We start from the raw sequence: 22142 nt of genomic DNA on the forward strand, positions 1-22142 counted from the left end.
ATACTTTATCGATATTTAACAATATATTTCTTGATAGTTAGTGCTAATATGTTGGATATTACCTAAACTGATAATCCCACTGCTCTGATAATTGTAAAACAAACACAAAAATATCTAACATGTTAAATAGCCATCTAATGAGTGCTGATTTTATTAGCATTTTGCCTCATTTCTGGTGTATATATCACCTAATGCTTGCTTTCAATCTTATATAAAATGGCATCAATCTTCTATTATAATTCCACCATAAAGCGAATAAAAGTATTTCCCAAAATGTTAACTATTTCCTTATGGAATGGAGGAAGGGTTGATTTGGTGTTTCTTGAGTCTTAGCCTCCTGGATGTCTCTGTTCATCACATATGGACTTTTAACAACCCATATCCAACATGAATTTGTCCATCAATGTCCAATTTATTTTAGTAAATTATGTTTTTGCTGCTATAACATACCTTTTCATCCTGTCAACATATCAGAAGTCTGTGGATGCATCTTCTGAAGATTTAAGTTGTTAAAGCAGCAAATGAACACTTCCTGTGGCAGCATCCTCATAACAAAAGCAGATATTTAACACTTTGTTGCTCGACATAAACAGAAATACCAATCTAACCCCCAGCTCTGCTCCTCCCTTCATCAGCTGGCAACAAGTAGAAGTGAAGGTAACTTATTTACAATTTTGTAACATAAAAAAAAGTGCAAGACTGTGTACTAATTTTCAAATAAAGAGGCTTTGATACCACAACAGCTGTCTTGTCTACTGGATTTATTTCATTTTCCTTTACAATAATGAATGATTAGTTTGTGAAATTTACCAGAAGGACATTGGGAATAGTCTAACTTTATTTATTAAGATATTTACAGTGTTACAGAGGAAGAAAAGAACGAATACACTTGTTAAGACGTGCTGATTTGTGTGACCACTGATTGAGTTCAAGGTGTTTTCAAGATCGCTCCACCCAGCTCCTATGACCTCCACGCATCCATTATTCCAGTTAAACACCAAATGAAAGTGGAGTGCATGCTGGGTTTTTTCTCTTCTTTCTGGGCCCAGATGTGGGAGTGCAGAACATCCATACAGACAAATAAAAAGCAGCAAAGAGCGACAGAAGGAAAACAGACGAGTGCATAGTGATCTGCTCCCAGAAGCCACCGGTGATGAAAGGAAAGTGTGTTTGTGTTTCAAACTTCACGACTGAACCCCCGCCGTCCGCCCCCACCAGGCACGTCATGGTCAACTCTGCTAAAATGTCCCAGGATTCAGTGTGTTTTTCTACTTAAAAAGCAGGATTACAAAGCGCTACAGGCCTGGTGTTAAAGTGGAAACAGGCTCTGCTCTCAGGGCTTCCCGAGGCTCCACAGGGGGTCCAGGCTGCCGAGGGGGTCGTCTCCTTCCTCCCCCCGGGGGGTCCCGTGGATCCCCTGACCCTCTGCCGGCTGCAGGAAGCTCTGCTTGGTCACCCGCTGCTTCCCTTTGCCCCCGCCCTCCATGGAGAAGGCCTCGGGGGTCATGGCGGCCAGGAGCTCCAGGGAGGAAGGAGCCGGAGCAGAGGAGGCTGGAGGAGGAGGAGGGCTGACGCTGGGGGAAGCAGGTGGTGAGGAGGGGGCGTCCAGGCCGTTAGGGGGTGGAGAGTGAGTGGGCGAGGTGAGAGGAGGGCTCAAAGAGGAGGGGGGCTCTGTGGGGGGTGCCTGGACGTCACTCAGAGAGTCGAAAGCGGGGCCAACGTGCTCCTCCACACCGCAGGGGGCCTCCAATGAGGGGTCTGTGGCGCTGGGGGGGCGGATGCTGAGTTTGGCGATGGTGGCCTGGATGGAGCTGATGGGCATGTCCCCACCGAGGACAATGTCCTGCTGGGACTCCTGTCTGGAGTAAGGCTGCAGAGAGCAGGGGGAAAAGAGAAAACATTCGGATGAATTGTATCGGATCCAATCCAACTTTATGTATACAGCACATTTTAAAACAACAGAGTTGACCAAAGTGCTGTACATCAATAAATATATAAAAAAGCAGCATAAATACATTTAGACAAAACCGATAGGACAAACATAAACTAATGTAAAAGCACGTTACAATAAAACCATACTTATAGCCACAGACTGAAAACCCTCATACACGATGTAAAAACATTTTAAAACACAACAAAATAGAAAACACCAATGTAGAAAACACAGACTGATACGTGGTCTGCAAAAGCACGGGAGAACAAGTAGGTTTTTAGGGATAATAGATCAGCCTGATTTATATTGAAGCTCCCTAAATAGCTAATACTAATGACCTTCATTTATCACTAATGACTACGCTGCTCTGACAGCTCTACTGAAAATGGAAGCAGTACCTCGACTGGCCACAACTCGTAGATTTCCTTTGGAACAACCATGTGAGCAAAATGTGAAATAATACAACATTATAACTAAGATCATTAATAAACAGTTTGGGGGGAGAATAAGAGGAAAGCGTTCACAAGAGGAATACTACTCTACTGACTTCAAAGGTGTGTTAAACAATTACTGAAGAGTCTGATGACCCAGATTACCAAATCAATTCATTTAAACATTTTTCGTTCGTCAAGTTGGGGTTTATTTGACCAGTTGTTGAAATACGCATGTCTATATATAAGCAATGTAGTACAAGTAGTAGTTATTCCATTTTTAAATATAGTTTTAAGTACAAGGTTTATGGTACCTAGAGTTTATCATATGACATAACCGTCACTGTTTTTAATCTGTTTACTTTATTATATATGTTTTTGTTGTTGTTTTGTATCGACCATTTTACTCTGTAGCACTTTGAGTTTTGTTTACTCAAATGAAAAGTGCGCTTATAAATCAAATTGATTATTATTATATTCAAATCAGACAAAACAGTCTAGCTTCAGAACAGGCCTTTTCATTGATCTATTACTACGTTCACAAGTGAGTTCATGAATATAAAGACAAGAAAACATGAAGTATTGAGAGTCAGACCTTGGTCCGGCTGCAGGTGGGGGTGGGGGTGGAGGTGGGGGTGGTGATGCCGTGTCTCTGCAGGACCTGCTCCACGTGCTTCAGCACCGTCTCGTAGCAGAACTTCAGGTGGAGCTACAGACAGGAGCAACGAGAGCATTCAAATCAAATGTCATATCTGAGAGTCCACTCCTTCAAGGACTTTGTGATTAGTGTGTGTCCTGCTGTTTTAAATATGAACTGTACAGGATCTATCTGTTACAATAAGAATACAAATGTTATATTTTATATTGTTGCATCGACTCAGTGTCTTATCTGTGGGAGAGAAACCGTTCTTTATTTTAATAAAATGTGTCTATTAACCTGATAAAACGTTATATTTTGCTGCATGTACCTTTAAAGTTCTTAACCAATCATCTGAGGGGAATTTCTTGTTGTTTGTTTTTAACTTGAGATGTGTCATTTAGTGTTGTATGAAAAGTGCTATATAAATAAAGCTTTGTTCAAAGTATATGCAGGAATCCTGAAGTCAGATGTAAACCTTTTAAGACCTTTTTTAAAACCCTTTCCATACATTTTAAGACCTCATCGCCATTTTGAATTTTAACCGGTTACCTTGGCGACACACTTTACCTCACATTGACTATATACAGTATTGATTGTCCTTCCTCCTTATCTTCTAACCATTTGGACACAAACTTGCATTTCCCCATAACGATGTTGCTTAGCAACTGGCGTAAACGGACCTTCGCGCGCTATCAAGCAGTGAGCGCGCGATGTCCTGTTCAGATGACGTCAAATCCAACGGGATGCCATCAATAAACTACACAGAATCACACTACACACCTACGCAATGATTACATTCAGGCAGACTGTAGAATACAACCTCTCTTGGACCATTTATATACTTATTGAAGACAAGCTACAAAATGTAAAACCTTGGAAAATACCCTTTAATACTTTTTAATAGCCTTCATTTTCGCTAAATTGATTTATCAACTTTTAATACTTTTTAAGACCCCGCGGACCCCCTGATATTATTATTATTATTATTATTGCTACAATGCACCATATCCATCAGAAAGGTGTGTGTGTGTCTGACCTTCTCCTGCAGCATGTTCTTCCTCTGCTGCCTCATCTTCTTCACCAGCACAGGCAGGTCAGGGATCCCGTGGCCCGCCTCCAGCTCCTGCAGAGCGGCGTACAGCAGGCAGAAGGCGCCGGTGCGTCCCACCCCCGAGCTGAGTGACACAGACAACCGGCTGATAAGAAACACTCCTACTGACACCATTGAGGAGCTCAACTCCATCCACTGAGTACTGTCAATTGAACGTGTAAAAGACAATCACACTTTTTTTAATATTGTTTCAAGATGCTATTTATGATGTACGCCATATCTTGTTGACATTGCTTGCTACTAATGACACTGGTACTTTCCTCCTAAATTGCTCTTGTATTGTTTCTTATTTCAATGTCATATACCTCTTATTGTTTATTTCTCTATACATCTTTGCCTTTGCTCTTACCTAGTGCTTCTGCAACAACCAAATATCCCCTCTAGGGTCTGTTTACTTAACCCTTAGAGTGACTGGACCCTACTCTCTTCCATAAGTGGGTCTAAAAGGACCCGTATTAGAATAATATGTGTTTGTTATGCCATTTTGGTTAAGAAAAATTACTTGTATAATATTTAGTATTATATTTTGGTTCACACTAGAAATATTTTATATTTAATTTTTCACTATTTAGAACTTTACATTTTGAAAAAAAACGTTTTGAACATATTGATGCAAAGATCTCCGTTATTCTGAGACCCTCACAGTATCCCAGTCCCTTTTCAAAACTCATCTCTTCTCCTCTTGTCTACTCATAGCCCACCCCCCATCAATCCATGCCGGTTGATCAAGTTTGATAGTCCTATACCCCCCACCCTAACCTTCCCTTAGATTGTAAAGCGATTTTGAGTCCTTGAAAAGCCCTAAACAAATATAATGTATTATTATTATGATACTGACAGGTATCAGATCTTGCTGTGTACAATAATCTTCCTGAGAGGTGTCACTTGTGATGTCGTCTGTGTGGTCCACAGTGAATGTATTCCTGACAGCCACAGGTGAGAAGAATCGAAGGATCCCATAGAAAATGCATGCGGGTCATTTTTGACCCACTTATGGAAGCTTGAGGTAGAAATACAAAAACTACAATTTCTTAAAATGTACATTTTAAATGTGAATGGCATGATATCCAAAACATGTTCTTTGAGGAATAGCTGGAATATGAAATGATAAAAAAAAGTAATTACAAAGATAATTAAAGAAAACCACCTCACCGGGTCAAAAAAGACCCACTTACCCACTTACTTACCCACTAAGGGTTAACAGATTGTATTCAAATTGTGTATCTGTTGAGTTTTTTGAACTGTTGTTGTTTTAAGAAAAATCTGCATCATTTAGATCAGTGTTTCTCAAACTTTTTCATACCAAGAACCACTTAACCAATAAAAAAACACTCGCGGACCACCTAACTCCACAAATATCCAAAAACACATCGTTTTTTACAAATTGCCTGAAAATGGTACAAACAAGTGGCAACATGTGTGATGAAGGTGTTGCAAGGGGCTATATCATGCAATCAAAAGTGAAACTTAAGCTCGCTCCATTGAGGAGATATTCCCGCGAGAGTGCGGAAAACTTAAATTAATTAATTTATTTCTAATGTGAAATTGTACCAATATACTCACGGACCACTAGGGGGCGCTCACGGACCACCACACTTTGATAAGCACTGATTTCGATCAAAAATTCAAATGAGGCAATCTAAAAGTTAAATAAAAATGTATTAATGCTGTACAATATTTAAGTGTATATAATTTATATCACTAACAGCATCAAAAAGATAATTATAGTACCTGTGTTTTGTTTTCATTGTCACTGTAAATACCGGCAAGTCACCAGCCAAAGCAGTTTCTAGAATATCCAGCTACACTGAAGTTAAGTGTCTATTAAGTTAATAACATGTCCTAACAGTCTTCTCACCTGCAGTGCACCACAACAGGTGTGTGTAGGGGCCTCTGGTGCAGGTAGTGTCCGTGAACGTCCTGGATGAAGCGCAGCAGGTTGCTCTTGCTTTCAGGAAGACCCCTGATGAGAAATATATAAAAACAATAAACCAACCAAACAAAATAAGGTTGGCGACAAATATCAACATCTATTTCTACGACGGATCAGAGCCACGTGCTTTTTCCACAGACACTAGTTAATAAAAGGCGTCACTCACAGCTCGGGCCAGGAGGTGAACTGCAGATGGACCACGGTGCGCTTCAGGCTCTGGTCGCGGTACTGCAGGCTGATCATGCGCTCCACGTGAGTCGGAGCCATCTTCTGCGTGGTGAGGCTGAGCGTGATCGGCCCCTGAGCGACCTGCTGGCCCCGCTCCGTCGGGAAGTATCGCACAACCTTCCCCTGGTTAGAGAGAGAGAGAAGCAAGTGTTAAAAGCAGAAAGCAACAGCAGGACAGATGTGAGAACATTGTACTTAAAGGGTTTATCTACGGGAGCTGCTTCTAAAAATAAACTTTGATATAAACACAGAAGTCATTTCTTTCCAAATGTTGCAACCCTATTGACATTTTCTTTTTGCAACTGCACACCATATTAATCACAGCGCAGACTAAATGAACTCGGTACCTTTTCCAGCTCCTGCTCTGAGACCAGCATGACGATCAGGGACACCTTCTGCTCGTACACCATCAGCCAGAAGTCTGCCGCGGTGCCGCTGAGCGGGGCCTGCGTGGCGATGAGGCGCGGGCAGTACGGAGACAGGTCCTCCACCAGGCTGGCGTTGATGTAGTCGTCCTTCCCCGACTGCAGCAATACACGGTTCAGGTCGTAGGGCATCACATCCTGGTGACGGTTCTTCATGGTGTAGCAGCGGGCGATAGCGATGGAGCGTTGGCGCGCGTCCTTCTCCTGCTGGTCCTGGAGCTCTCTCCAGCGGGCGTCCAGCACCGACAGCCCCCCCTCGCTCTCTGAGGGCTGCTCCAGGGAGTCCACCTTGGCCCGGTAACGTTCCAGTTCACCGTGAAGACGGGCGACGCGCTCTGGAGCTTGGTAAGGGTCTCCCTGGATCAGGAGCACCGCCTGGGAGCTTTTCTTCCCGTCCTGGGGGTCAGCCTTGGTGGGCTGGAGCACGTTGGTGGGGGGCTTGGTGCCTCCGGGAATGCTCTCAGGGCTCGAAGAGAGAAGGTCGTCCGTGCTTGAGTTCTGGCGCTGAAACAGAGAGGTGGAGGGAGAGGCAGTGGAGGGGGAGGGGAGGGTGGGAGGAGCTCCCGGGGGGGGGGGCTGGTGTGGGTCTCTGCTGGGGATTCAGACTCAGAGAGGTAGGACCTGGGGAGGGAGATGGGGAGGGGGAAGGAGATGGGGAAGGAGGGACATTGTTGGGAGGCTGAGGCACTGAAGGGCCTCCAGGAGTGGGCTGCATCATGTGTTGGGCGGGGGGGCATGTGTGGACCCATGGCAGGCGGTTGCTGGGGGGCACTCGGGGGTACATTAGGTCCTGCAGCTGGGGGGTACATAGGAGAGGGCTGCGGGTGAATCATGGGAGCCTGAGGTTGTTGGGGGGCGGCATGCTGGGGGGCCAGAGGCTGCTGAGGCATCATCGGAGACCCTCCAGGGTAGCACATCCCCCCAGGATGAGGGGGCGGAGCCTGACCGGGCATCTGCATGGGCTGCTGGGGCATGTTTGTGATTGGAGGCTGTCCGGGGTGGTGGTGAGGGGGCATCTGTGGCATGGGGCCCCTCGGCATGTGGACCATATGAGGCTGTGAGGCTGGAGGCATCTGTGGCCGCATGTTGGGGTGAAGGGGCTGGTTACCGGGGGGCATGTAGTGCTGGGAGACCGGGGGCATTTGCTGACTTGTGGGGGGCATTTGTACTCTGGGACCGCCTGGTATGTGCATTTGTGGGTGGGGAGGGATCTGCTGCTGTTGGGGCATCATGTGTGGGTGAGGAAGTCCAGGGGGCATCTGTTGGTGTTGGTGTTGGTGGGGCATGTAGGGCTGGGATGTAGGAGGTGCAGGCTGAGAAGTGGGGGGTATGTGTTGAGGAACAGTTTGAGGGGGCCTTGGCATCATGTGAGGGTGCTGCTGGGGGAGGTAGCCTTGGGGGGGCTGGTAGCCCTGGGGTATCTGGGGCTGGGGCTGGTAGCCATTTTGCTGATGTGGCTGCAGCTGACCTGGGAAGAGAGATGAAACCGTGTTAACAATTCAGATCACATTCGGAGTGACCAAAACGATCAGCAGCATTAAAGGTGGGGTAGGTCATTGTGGAGAAACCAGCTCGAGTGCGCTGGAATTTGAAAATACACAGCCAGAAAAAAATCTGCCACTTCCTTACAGAGCCCCTCCTCCAACACACACATGAAGAGAGAGTAATTCACTACAAACTAATAAAGAGTACTTATTTAGATGTCGCAAAACCTGTGTGCAGTTAGGAGGTTTAATAGCATGTTCAATGAAACACACTAATTGTCATGGCTGTTGTGAAGGTGCAGGTTCAAAAGAAAGTGCCTGAGACAGACATTAACATGCAGCGCTTATCACAGCACACAAAAGAGGTGTACTTGCAACTGGTTACACAAAGTGCCTACATTAGGAGCGGGGAAGATGTGATGCATCGTAAACAGTTAGGAATGGCCGTTAGCCCGGACGTGTACATGATTTGTGAGAGGATGACTGGCGCTGGCCCAGAACACCGTACATCAAGTCGTAGCTTGGAATGTTTTACCGTCGGCGACACTTAGTTAGCTGTGTGCATTAGCTGTACTGAGACCTCATTAGCAATCAGTAGGCCATTACCACCTGGGAACTCACACTAACATAGCCCTCCCCCTCCCCCTCCTCCAAAAGGCACAATTACAGGAAGTCACAACAGAAATGAAACCAGCCAGCCCGTTTAACCTGAAAATGTGTCCCTTGTACGGGAAATACTCACTTCAAACCACCATAGCTGTTTTCTTACATACGCATTAGCAATCAGTGGGCCATTACCACCTGGGAACTCACACTAACATAGCCGCCCCCCCCCCCCCCCCCCCCCCCTACTACTTAAGGCACATTTACAGGAAGTCACAACAGAAATTAAACGATCAAGCCCCCCCCTTTAGGCAAGGTATTGGAGATGTGTCCTTGTACGGGAAATGCTCCCTTCATGCCTCGATAGCTGTTTTTACAATCACATGATAGCCGGCCCGCTTACCAATCAGAGCAGACATTTATTTAACACCTACAGTCTTTTTGTTAATGATCTGTAGTATAAACGCAATTCTGGATAACTCAACTGAGTCCTTTGAAGTCGTTTTCTCAGACTTCGTAAAGCACAAATGACACTTTCACAACCCGAGTCATTAGAATAGAGTATGAACATTATTCATAGGTAGACACACTAAGAGCAGTACATATTGAATATAGTAGTAGTAGAAATATAAACAGTATCATATAGACACTAGACAATAGTAGACATATGAATACACTATAGACTAGTGTGGACACGGAGTAAATGTGACAAATGTGCAAAGTCATACTCGTCATGATGTGACATGACTAAAGCAAGTAAAGAAATAAGTGGTTGAAAAAGTGATAAAGACACCGATTCAATACATCTCCTTGTCTGCTCGAATGCAGTGCTCATGACAGGTCGGATTAACTGAACACAAACTGCCAACTAAGAAAAACGTATCACATGATTTTACACTTAAAGGTGGGGAAGGTCATTTTGGAGAAACCAGCTCGAGTGCGCTAGAATTTGAAAATACACAGCCGGAACAAATCTGCCACTTCCTCACAGAGCCCCTCCTCCAACACACACGCACGCGCACATGACCAATGAGGGCACGAGATAAGTTTGTGCACAGATGGAAGGCTGACAGGCAGGTAGGCCGTCCAGTTACTTTAGCCGGGCCGGCGATAAATCGTGCAGCCCGACAACGTGTAGTGCAGGGCTGTTCAATTGGCGGGCCAGAATGCCTTTATTCCAGAGAGGGTGTTACATTGGGGAAGACATTGCGTGAAAACTTCGGCGGGCTCGGGTTTCGAACCCACCTACTAGCTACTGTAGTGACAACCCACCTACTAGCTACTGTAGTGACAACCCACCTACTAGCTACTGTAGTGACAACCCACCTACTAGCTACTGTAGTGACAACTCGCCTACTAGCTAGTGTAGTGACAACCCGCCTACTAGCTACTGCAGTGACAACCCGCCTACTAGCTACTGTAGTGACAACCCACCCTACTAGCCTACTGTAGTGACAACTCGCCTACTAGCTAGTGTAGTGACAACCCGCCTACTAGCTACTGCAGTGACAACCCGCCTACTAGCTACTGTAGTGACAACCCGCCTACTAGCTACTGTAGTGACAACCCGCCTACTAGCTACTGCAGTGATAACCCGCCCCTACTAGCTACTTGTAGTTGAGTGCCAACCCACCTACTAGCTACTGTAGTGACAACTCACCTACTAGCTACTGTAGTGACAACCCACCTACTAGCTACGGTAGTGACCACTCGCCTACTAGCTACTGTAGTGACAACTCGCCTAACTAGCTACTGTAGTGACAACCCGCCTACCTAGCTACTGCAGTGACAACCCCGCCTACTAGCTACTGCAGTGACAACCCACCTACTAGCTACTGTAGTGACAACCCGCCTACTAGCTACTGTAGTGACAAACCCGCCTACTAGCTACTGCAGTGACAACCCGCCTACTAGCTACTGCAGTGAGCAACCCGCCTACTAGCTACTGTAGTGACAACTCAGCTAACTAGCTACGTAGTGACAACCCACCTACTAGCTACTGTAGTGACCAACCCCACCTACTAGCTACTGTAGTGACAAAACCCGCCTACTAGCTACTTGTAGTGACAACTCGCCTACTAGCTAGTGTAGTGACAACCCGCCTACTAGCTACTGCAGTGACAACCCGCCTACTAGCTACTGTAGTGACAACCCACCTACTAGCTACTGTAGTGACAACTCGCCTACTAGCTAGTGTAGTGACAACCCGCCCTACTAGCTACTGCAGTGACAACCCGCCCTACTAGCTACTGTAGTGACAACCCACCTACTAGCTACTGTAGTGACAACTCGCCTACTAGCTACTGTAGTGACAACCCGCCTACTAGCTACTGCAGTGATAACCCGCCTACTAGCTACTGTAGTGACAACCCACCTACTAGCTACTGTAGTGACAACTCACCTACTAGCTACTGTAGTGACAACCCACCTACTAGCTACTGTAGTGACAACTCGCCTACTAGCTACTGTAGTGACAACTTGCCTACTAGCTACTGTAGTGACAACCCGCCTACTAGCTACTGCAGTGACAACCCGCCTACTAGCTACTGCAGTGACAACCCACCTACTAGCTACTGTAGTGACAACCCACCTACTAGCTACTGTAGTGACAACCCACCTACTAGCTACTGTAGTGACAACCCACCTACTAGCTACTGTAGTGACAACCCGCCTACTAGCTACTGCAGTGACAACCCGCCTACTAGCTACTGTAGTGACAACCCGCCTACTAGCTACTGTAGTGACAACCCGCCTACTAGCTACTGCAGTGACAACCCGCCTACTAGCTACTGTAGTGACAACTCGCCTACTAGCTACTGTAGTGACAACCCGCCTACTAGCTACTGCAGTGACAACCCGCCCTACTAGCTACTGTAGTGACAACCCACCTACTAGCTACTGTAGTGACAACCCACCTACTAGCTACTGTAGTGACAACCCGCCTACTAGCTACTGCAGTGACAACCCGCCTACTAGCTACTGTAGTGACAACCCGCCTACTAGCTACTGTAGTGACAACTCGCCTACTAGCTACTGTAGTGACAACCCGCCTACTAGCTACTGTAGTGACAACCCGCCTACTAGCTACTGTAGTGACAACCCGCCTACTAGCTACTGCAGTGACAACCCGCCTACTAGCTACTGTAGTGACAACTCGCCTACTAGCTACTGTAGTGACAACCCGCCTACTAGCTACTGTAGTGACAACCCACCTACTAGCTACTGTAGTGACAACCCACCTACTAGCTACTGTAGTGACAACTCGCCTACTAGCTACTGTAGTGACAACCCACCTACTAGCTACTGTAGTGACAACCCACCTACTAGCTACTGTAGTGACAACCCACCTACTAGCTACTGTAGTGACAACTCGCCTACTAGCTACTGTAGTGACAACTCGCCTACTAGCTACTGTAGTGACAACTCGCCTACTAGCTACTGTAGTGACAACCCGCCTACTAGCTACTGTAGTGACAACCCACCTACTAGCTACTGTAGTGACAACTCACCTACTAGCTACTGCAGTGACAACCCGCCTACTAGCTACTGTAGTGACAACCCGCCTACTAGCTACTGTAGTGACAACTCGCCTACTAGCTACTGTAGTGACAACCCGCCTACTAGCTACTGTAGTGACAACCCGCCTACTAGCTACTGTAGTGACAACCCGCCTACTAGCTACTGTAGTGACAACCCGCCCTACTAGCTACTGCAGTGACAAACCCGCCTACTAGCTACTGTAGTGACAACCCACCTACTAGCTACTGTAGTGACAACTCGCCTACTAGCTACTGTAGTGACAACCCGCCTACTAGCTACTGCAGTGACAACCCGCCTACTAGCTACTGTAGTGACAACCCGCCTACTAGCTACTGTAGTGACAACCCGCCTACTAGCTACTGCAGTGACAACCCACCTACTAGCTACTGTAGTGACAACCCGCCTACTAGCTACTGTAGTGACAACCCGCCTACTAGCTACTGTAGTGACAACCCGCCTACTAGCTACTGCAGTGACAACCCGCCTACTAGCTACTGTAGTGACAACCCACCTACTAGCTACTGTAGTGACAACCCGCCTACTAGATACTGTAGTGACAACCCGCCTACTAGCTACTGTAGTGACAACCCGCCTACTAGCTACTGCAGTGACAACCCGCCTACTAGCTACTGCAGTGACAACCCGCCTACTAGCTACTGTAGTGACAACCCGCCTACTAGCTACTGCAGTGACAACCCGCCTACTAGCTACTGTAGTGACAACCCACCTACTAGCTACTGTAGTGACAACTCGCCTACTAGCTACTGTAGTGACAACCCACCTACTAGCTACTGTAGTGACAACCCACCTACTAGCTACTGTAGTGACAAACCCACCTACTAGCTACTGTAGTGACAAACCCGCCTACTAGCTACTGTAGTGACAACCCACCTACTAGCTACTGTAGTGACAACCCGCCTACTAGCTACTGTAGTGACAACCCACCTACTAGCTACTGTAGTGACAACCCACCTACTAGCTACTGTAGTGACAACCCACCTACTAGCTACTGCAGTGACAACCCGCCTAATAGCTACTGTAGTGACAACCCACCTACTAGCTACTGTAGTGACAACCCGCCTACTAGATACTGTAGTGACAACCCGCCCTACTAGCTACTGTAGTGAACAACCCGCCTACTAGCTACTGTAGTGACAACCCGCCTACTAGCTACTGCAGTGACAACCCGCCTACTAGCTACTGCAGTGACAACCCGCCCTACTAGCTACTGCAGTTGACAACCCGCCTACTAGCTACTGTAGTGACAACCCGCCTACTAGCTACTGCAGTGACAACCCGCCTACTAGCTACTGTAGTGACAACCCACCTACTAGCTACTGTAGTGACAACTCGCCTACTAGCTACTGTAGTGACAACCCACCTACTAGCTACTGTAGTGACAACCCCACCTACTAGCTACTGTAGTGACAACCCACCTACTAGCTACTGTAGTGACAACTCGCCTACTAGCTACTGTAGTGACAACCCGCCTACTAGCTACTGTAGTGACAACCCACCTACTAGCTACTGTAGTGACAACCCGCCTACTAGCTACTGCAGTGACAACCCGCCTACTAGCTACTGTAGTGACAACCCGCCTACTAGCTACTGTAGTGACAACCCGCCTACTAGCTACTGCAGTGACAACCCGCCTACTAGCTACTGCAGTGACAACCCGCCTACTAGCTACTGTAGTGACAACCCACCTACTAGCTACTGTAGTGACAACCCGCCTACTAGCTACTGTAGTGACAACTCGCCTACTAGCTACTGTAGTGACAACCCGCCTACTAGCTACTGTAGTGACAACCCGCCTACTAGCTACTGTAGTGACAACCCGCCTACTAGCTACTGCAGTGACAACCCGCCTACTAGCTACTGCAGTGACAACCCGCCTACTAGCTACTGTAGTGACAACTCAGCTACTAGCTACTGTAGTGACAACCCACCTACTAGCTACTGTAGTGACAACCCACCTACTAGCTACTGTAGTGACAACCCGCCTACTAGCTACTGTAGTGACAACTCGCCTACTAGCTAGTGTAGTGACAACCCGCCTACTAGCTACTGCAGTGACAACCCGCCTACTAGCTACTGTAGTGACAACCCACCTACTAGCTACTGTAGTGACAACTCGCCTACTAGCTAGTGTAGTGACAACCCGCCTACTAGCTACTGCAGTGACAACCCGCCTACTAGCTACTGTAGTGACAACCCACCTACTAGCTACTGTAGTGACAACTCGCCTACTAGCTACTGTAGTGACAACCCGCCTACTAGCTACTGCAGTGATAACCCGCCTACTAGCTACTGTAGTGACAACCCACCTACTAGCTACTGTAGTGACAACTCACCTACTAGCTACTGTAGTGACAACCCACCTACTAGCTACTGTAGTGACAACTCGCCTACTAGCTACTGTAGTGACAACTTGCCTACTAGCTACTGTAGTGACAACCCGCCTACTAGCTACTGCAGTGACAACCCGCCTACTAGCTACTGCAGTGACAAACCCACTACTAGCTACTGTAGTGACAACCCACCTACTAGCTACTGTAGTGACAACCCACTACTAGCTACTGTAGTGACAACCCACCTACTAGCTACTGTAGTGACAACCCGCCTACTAGCTACTGCAGTGACAACCCGCCTACTAGCTACTGTAGTGACAACCCGCCTACTAGCTACTGTAGTGACAACCCGCCTACTAGCTACTGCAGTGACAACCCGCCTACTAGCTACTGTAGTGACAACTCGCCTACTAGCTACTGTAGTGACAACCCGCCTACTAGCTACTGCAGTGACAACCCGCCTACTAGCTACTGTAGTGACAACCCACCTACTAGCTACTGTAGTGACAACCCACCTACTAGCTACTGTAGTGACAACCCGCCTACTAGCTACTGCAGTGACAACCCGCCTACTAGCTACTGTAGTGACAACCCCGCCTACTAGCTACTGTAGTGACAACTCGCCTACTAGCTACTGTAGTGACAACCCGCCTACTAGCTACTGTAGTGACAAACCCGCCTACTAGCTACTGTAGTGACCAACCCGCCTACTAGCTACTGCAGTGACAACCCGCCTACTAGCTACTGTAGTGACAAACTCGCCTACTAGCTACTGTAGTGACAACCCGCCCTACTAGCTACTGTAGTGACAACCCACCTACTAGCTACTGTAGTGACCAACCCGCCTACTAGCTACTGTAGTGACAACTCGCCTACTAGCTACTGTAGTGACAACCCACCTACTAGCTACTGTAGTGACAACCCACCTACTAGCTACTGTAGTGACAACCCACCTACTAGCTACTGTAGTGACAACTCGCCCTACTAGCTACTGTAGTGACAACTCGCCTACTAGCTACTGTAGTGACAACTCGCCTACTAGCTACTGTAGTGACAACCCGGCCCTACTAGCTACTGTAGTGACAACCCGCCTACTAGCTACTGTAGTGACAACTCACCTACTAGGCTACTGTAGTGACAACTCGCCTACTAGCTACTGTAGTGACAACTCACTCCCTAATAGCTACTGTAGTGACAACCCGCCTACTAGCTACTGTAGTGACAACCCGCCTACTAGCTACTGTTAGTGACAACCCACCTACTAGCTACTGTAGTGACAACCTCACCTACTAGCTACTGTAGTGACAACCCGCCTACTAGCTACTGTAGTGACAACCCGCCTACTAGCTACTGTAGTGACAACCCGCCTACTAGCTACTGTAGTGACAACTCGCCTACTAGCTACTGTAGTGACAACCCGCCTACTAGCTACTGTAGTGACAACTCACCTACTAGCTACTGTAGTGACAACTCACCTACTAGCTACTGTAGTGACAACCCGCCTACTAGCTACTGTAGTGACAACCCACCTACTAGCTACTGTAGTGACAACTCGCCTACTAGCTACTGTTAGTGACAACCCACCTACTAGCTACTGTAGTGACAACCTCCACCTACTAGCTACTGTAGTGACAACCCGCCTACTAGCTACTGTAGTGACAAACCCGCCTACTAGCTACTGTAGTGACAACTCCGCCTACTAGCTACTGTAGTGACAACTCAGCCTACTAGCTACTGTAGTGACAACCCCCTACTAGCTACTGTAGTGACAAACCCCCTACTAGCTACTGCAGTGACACCCCCCTACTAGCTACTGTAGTGACAACCGCCTACTAGCTACTGTAGTGACAACCCACCTACTAGCTACTGCAGTGACAACCCGCCTACTAGCTACTGTAGTGACAACCCGCCTACTAGCTACTGTAGTGACAACCCACCTACTAGCTACTGCAGTGACAACTCGCCTACTAGCTACTGCAGTGACAACCCACCTACTAGCTACTGTAGTGACAACCCGCCTACTAGCTACTGTAGTGACAACTCGCCTACTAGCTACTGTAGTGACAACCCACCTACTGCAGTGACAACCCGCCTACTAGCTACTGTAGTGACAACTCGCCTACTAGCTACTGTAGTGACAACCCACCTACTAGCTACTGCAGTGACAACCCGCCTACTAGCTACTGTAGTGACAACCACCTACTAGCTACTGCAGTGACAACCCGCCTACTAGCTACTCCTACTAGCTACTGCAGTGACAACCCACCTACTAGCTACTGTAGTGACAACTCGCCTACTAGCTACTGTAGTGACAACCCACCTACTAGCTACTGCAGTGACAACCCGCCTACTAGCTACTGTAGTGACAACCCACCTACTAGCTACTGTAGTGACAACCCGCCTACTAGCTACTGTAGTGACAACCCACCTACTAGCTACTGCAGTGACAACCCGCCTACTAGCTACTGTAGTGACAACCCGCCTACTAGCTACTGTTAGTGACAACCCCACCTACTAGCTACTGCAGTGACAACCCGCCTACTAGCTACTGTAGTGACAACCCACCTACTAGCTACTGTAGTGACAACTCGCCTACTAGCTACTGTAGTGACAACTCGCCTACTAGCTACTGTAGTGACAACCCGCCTACTAGCTACTGCAGTGACAACTCACCTACTAGCTACTGTAGTGACAACCCACCTACTAGCTACTGTAGTGACAACCCACCTACTAGCTACTGTAGTGACAACCCGCCTACTAGCTACTGTAGTGACAACTCACCTACTAGCTACTGTAGTGACAACCCACCTACTAGCTACTGTAGTGACAACCCGCCTACTAGCTACGGTAGTGACAACTCACCTACTAGCTACTGTAGTGACAACCCACCTACTAGCTACTGTAGTGACAACTCACCTACTAGCTACTGTAGTGACAACCCACCTACTAGCTACTGTAGTGACAACCCGCCTACTAGCTACTGTAGTGACAACTCACCTACTAGCTACTGTAGTGACAACCCACCTACTAGCTACTGTAGTGACAACCCGCCTACTAGCTACTGTAGTGACAACTCACCTACTAGCTACTGTAGTGACAACCCACCTACTAGCTACTGTAGTGACAACCCACCTACTAGCTACTGTAGTGACAACTCACCTACTAGCTACTGTAGTGACAACCCACCTACTAGCTACTGTAGTGACAACTCACCTACTAGCTACTGTAGTGACAACCCGCCTACTAGCTACTGTAGTGACAACCCCCCTACTAGCTACTGTAGTGACAACCCACCTACTAGCTACTGTAGTGACAACCCACCTACTAGCTACTGTAGTGACAACTCACCTACTAGCTACTGTAGTGACAACCCACCTACTAGCTACTGTAGTGACAACCCGCCTACTAGCTACTGTAGTGACAACCCACCAACTAGCTACTGTAGTGACAACCCACCTACTAGCTACTGTAGTGACAACTCACCTACTAGCTACTGTAGTGACAACTCACCTACTAGCTACTGTAGTGACAACCCACCTACTAGCTACTGTAGTGACAACTCACCTACTAGCTACTGTAGTGACAACTCACCTACTAGCTACTGTAGTGACAACCCACCTACTAGATACTGTAGTGACAACACGCCTACTAGCTACTGTAGTGACAACCCGCCTACTAGCTACTGTAGTGACAACTCACCTACTAGCTACTGTAGTGACAACTCACCTACTAGCTACTGTAGTGACAACCCACCTACTAGCTACTGTAGAGACAACCCACTTACTAGCTACTGTAGTGACAACCCGCCTACTAGCTACTGTAGTGACAACTCGCCTACTAGCTACTGTAGTGACAACCCACCTACTAGCTACTGTAGTGACAACTCGCCTACTAGCTACTGTAGTGACAACCCGCCTACTAGCTACTGTAGTGACAACTCACCTACTAGCTACTATAGTGACAACCCACCTACTAGCTACTGTATAAAGGCCTTGGGGCTATGTTGTTTGATTTAATTAAACACAATATATGCACTCACCTATGCTGTTGTAGTATTTACTGTATCTGAAGCTCTTAATATGATTGCTCATATTTCAAGCCATCTTTTTCCCGGCCCCTTGCTTTGGATCATTTTCATCAACCGGCCCCATTCCAAACTAATTGAATAGCCCTGATGTAGTGTTTTAACAAAAGTTAGTAACTTTAAAAAGGTTCAGTTACAAGCAGTTACAATAGGCAAGCTATTAGCATGTTAGAAAGACCAACCAGGACATGTTTCCCCATATAATAGTCTGAAAAGATAAAAAGAAATATCCGGAGCGCTGTGAGCTTTCTCCATGTTTAAACTGATGCAAAACAAACCAAAATATGAATGTGTTTTGGAAAACGTGTTTAATCAACACGTTTTAAATGATTGAAACTACCATGGTTCACCGTAACATCCCTACCTGGAAACGCCTGCTGGTAGTGTGGAGGAACGCCAGGCTGGGGGGGCATGTATCCGTGCTGGTACCCCTGCTGAGCCTGCATATGAGGGTGGGGTCCAGGAACAAGTCCCGGCCCGGGCTGGTACCCCTGAGGCAGCGGCTGCCCCATGGCCTGAGGGTACGGCTGCTTCTGCTGGGGTTGTTGTTGGGGTTGTTGGGTGTGGGGATGTTGGGGGTGGGGATGTTGGGGATGGGGATGTTGGGGTTGGGGGGCGCCATGAATGGGCATTCCTGGTCGAGCCATAAACTGGGGATACCCCCCCATCTGTGGAGGGACAGCGTAGCCAGTGGATGCTGCAGGGTGGCCAGGGTGGTGCGGGGTATGGGCGTAGCTGGGGATGGGGGCCTGGATACTGTCCACTGTGGTGGTGGAGGGTCTGACCGGGGCGGGGGCTACCAGGCCGGGCTGTGGGGCGTGAGGGTGGGGCGGGCGATAACCTGGTAACTGAGGAGGCATCTGAGGAGCCATGTGAGGGAGGGGGCCGCGGGGGAGCTGTGGCGCTAATCCAGAAGTAGGAAACTGTGCTATCCGGGCCAGCAGCTCGGGGGGGGGCAGGTTAGCGGGGAAGCGCGGTCCAGGCCAGGGGAGGGAGCCTGGACCCAGGTGAGCTCCGGGGGGGCGGTAGTGTTCGTGCCCGGGGGGGAGGGAAGGGATGTCGGGAGGGAGGCTGCGCAGCTCCTCAGGAAGGTCGCCCCCCAGAGCCAAGATGGCGGCGCTCAGCTGGGCCAGCTCCGGGTCGTCCAGGCTGGAGCAGGCGGAGTCTCCGTCTGAAGACCTCGCCTGCAGGGAGGGCTTTGCTGCTGTGGGCCGGGCAGGGGGCTTCTTCTGGGTCTCTCTGAGGGGGGGGCGGGAGACAAACATTTTATAATTTAGGCGATGATACATTTCTCTGTCCCTTCTCCTGAAAAACAACTGGCAGAACAGCTTTTATGTTCACAGCTCCAGCAGCTTGGAATGATTAAATATATATATGCCGTTAATAACTGTGCAATGTATACCTGGCTGCTACATCTTCAGAACTGTTACAGGACATGTATTTTGTAAATTGTAATTAAAAAAAGTTAGCTAACATTAAGCTGTATTTGGCTCTTTTCTGATTCACCGGTTGGGATTAGATGCATTCCACCAATCACACTATTATTAATAGAGCGTTCACTGTGTATTATAGCTTTACAACTAATCTATATTTTTCATTGTACATAAATATATTGCCCATACATTTATTGTTGAATCAATTCATATTTGAAACTCTAATTAAAACATTGTTTATTTACACATATTATTACTATCTATCTATCTATCTGTCTATCTACCTGTCTGTAGCTATGTACGAATGACAACAAAAGCCTTGAAACTTGAAACTAAAGTTATCCTCACTTCTCCAGGAGGGGCCTCCTCTCCTCGGCCCGGGTCTGAGCCAGGATCTTGGCTCTCTCCAGCAGACGGGAGGCTTTGTCCTCCAGGTCCTCGTAGAACTCCTTCCCCTCTTGAGACTTCTTCATCAGGTCCTCGTAGGCCTCGTAGGACCCCACCAGCCCCTGCACCGTGCCGTTCCACTGCTGCTCCGTCTGGCTGAGCCCCTTCCTCACCGAGGCGTACTGCACGTTGGCCTCCGTCAGCGCCTTCAGGATGTTCTCCTGCGCCGCCAGGTTCTGATCCAGGTACACCTTCACCTGCTCGTACTTCTTCAGCTGATCCTCGAATGTACGCTGCAAGGACACGGGTCAGTTAGACGTCTCAGATATTTCACTGCTGTATAGAAAGGTTCGAAGCTTCATTCAATAGTTAAAATAGAATTCTAAATCAAATCATTGGAATTTCTGCACAGTCACAATCTTGTTATTCTGTTTAACACTAGAACCGCCAGAGGTCGCTGTATACCTAAAACCGCCAATGGGTCAAATATACCCGCTATTGATTTTCAAGGTACAATGTTCTTTTATTTGTCATGAGTTTTGATCGCACAGGGATGGAACTTATACTAATAGAATCTGTGGACTCTCAGCTTTTCATACGATATCGTTTGTGCAGATAGCATGAAGTATAAAATATCGCTAAGAGTGCTGATTTAAAACGCTTGGTGTTAGACTTGTGTTTTGTTTAGGTACAAATCTCTCTATCTATCTATATCTCAATCTATCTCTCTAGCTATCTAACCGCAGTAGACAAAAGGCGTTGCTATAGCAACACGTCATGTTTACGCTGCATTTTCTATGAGGTAAATGGCGGATATAGGTATAAATGGAATTTTTTTTGGCTTTTTTTTTCAATCTGACTTCATATTGACCATTTTTAACAACAGAGGGTGCTACATAACACACTTTCAGGAAAAGTCACGGACTGGGAGACTTTAATATTTTATTGAAAAAAAGTTCAACCGCCAAGTTGACACGTTGGCGGTTCTAGTGTGAAAGCAGGTATTTCTGCACTGTTTCTAATAAGGATGTTTTTGTATTATACAATTTTAGAATTAGATTCCAATGGTGGCTGCATAGGAATTTTTACGATCAGTACTTTTCCTTTTTGCGCGTTTTGAAACGCGTAACTTAATTTGAAACCTGAGTAAAAGCTTTGGATGTCATTTTTTTTTTTTTATAAATTCAGTCCAGCCCTACATATGTTATAAAAGCAATTCTGTACTTCAGCCAAAAACGTACCCACTTAAAACCCACTGAATAAAGCAATGTAAGCATGCCTTGAATCAGTTTGGGTTAACTCTTTTACTTATTAAGTTACATTCAGCACGTGTTGTGTAAGCTTCAGGGACCACGTGCAGCTGCGTACCCTCATGTCGGCCCTCTCCGTGGTGACCAGGGTGGAGGTGATGTCGTCCTGCTGGATGAGGTCTCGGAGCTGCTTCTCTAGAGAGCCTCTCTGCTCCCTCATCTCATGCACCTTCCCCAGGATCCGCTTCATGCACTGCAGCCCCGCCACTTCCTCTGTGTGCACACGCACACACACACACACACACACAC

The 22142-nt window shown here is 47.4% G+C and overlaps 1 protein-coding gene across 1 annotated transcript; it reads right to left on the bottom strand.

Moving 5' to 3' along the window:
- Positions 1 to 744: 744 nt before the first annotated feature.
- Positions 745 to 22106, bottom strand: LOC117541591 (tyrosine-protein phosphatase non-receptor type 23-like; the record flags this gene model as incomplete). Its single annotated transcript, XM_034208802.1, is given in 11 exon segments — positions 745 to 1870; positions 2960 to 3073; positions 4041 to 4179; positions 5974 to 6078; positions 6215 to 6399; positions 6624 to 7263; positions 7265 to 7438; positions 7440 to 8169; positions 19128 to 20002; positions 20545 to 20876; positions 21952 to 22106. Coding segments are annotated over 11 exon segments (3986 nt in total), but the record flags the coding sequence as incomplete, so codon positions are not given.
- Between the last annotated feature and the right edge of the window lie 36 nt (positions 22107 to 22142).

The sequence above is a fragment of the Gymnodraco acuticeps genome, unplaced genomic scaffold (genome assembly GCF_902827175.1).
Source record: "Gymnodraco acuticeps unplaced genomic scaffold, fGymAcu1.1, whole genome shotgun sequence".
In the NCBI taxonomy this organism is placed as follows: Eukaryota; Metazoa; Chordata; class Actinopteri; order Perciformes; family Bathydraconidae; genus Gymnodraco; species Gymnodraco acuticeps.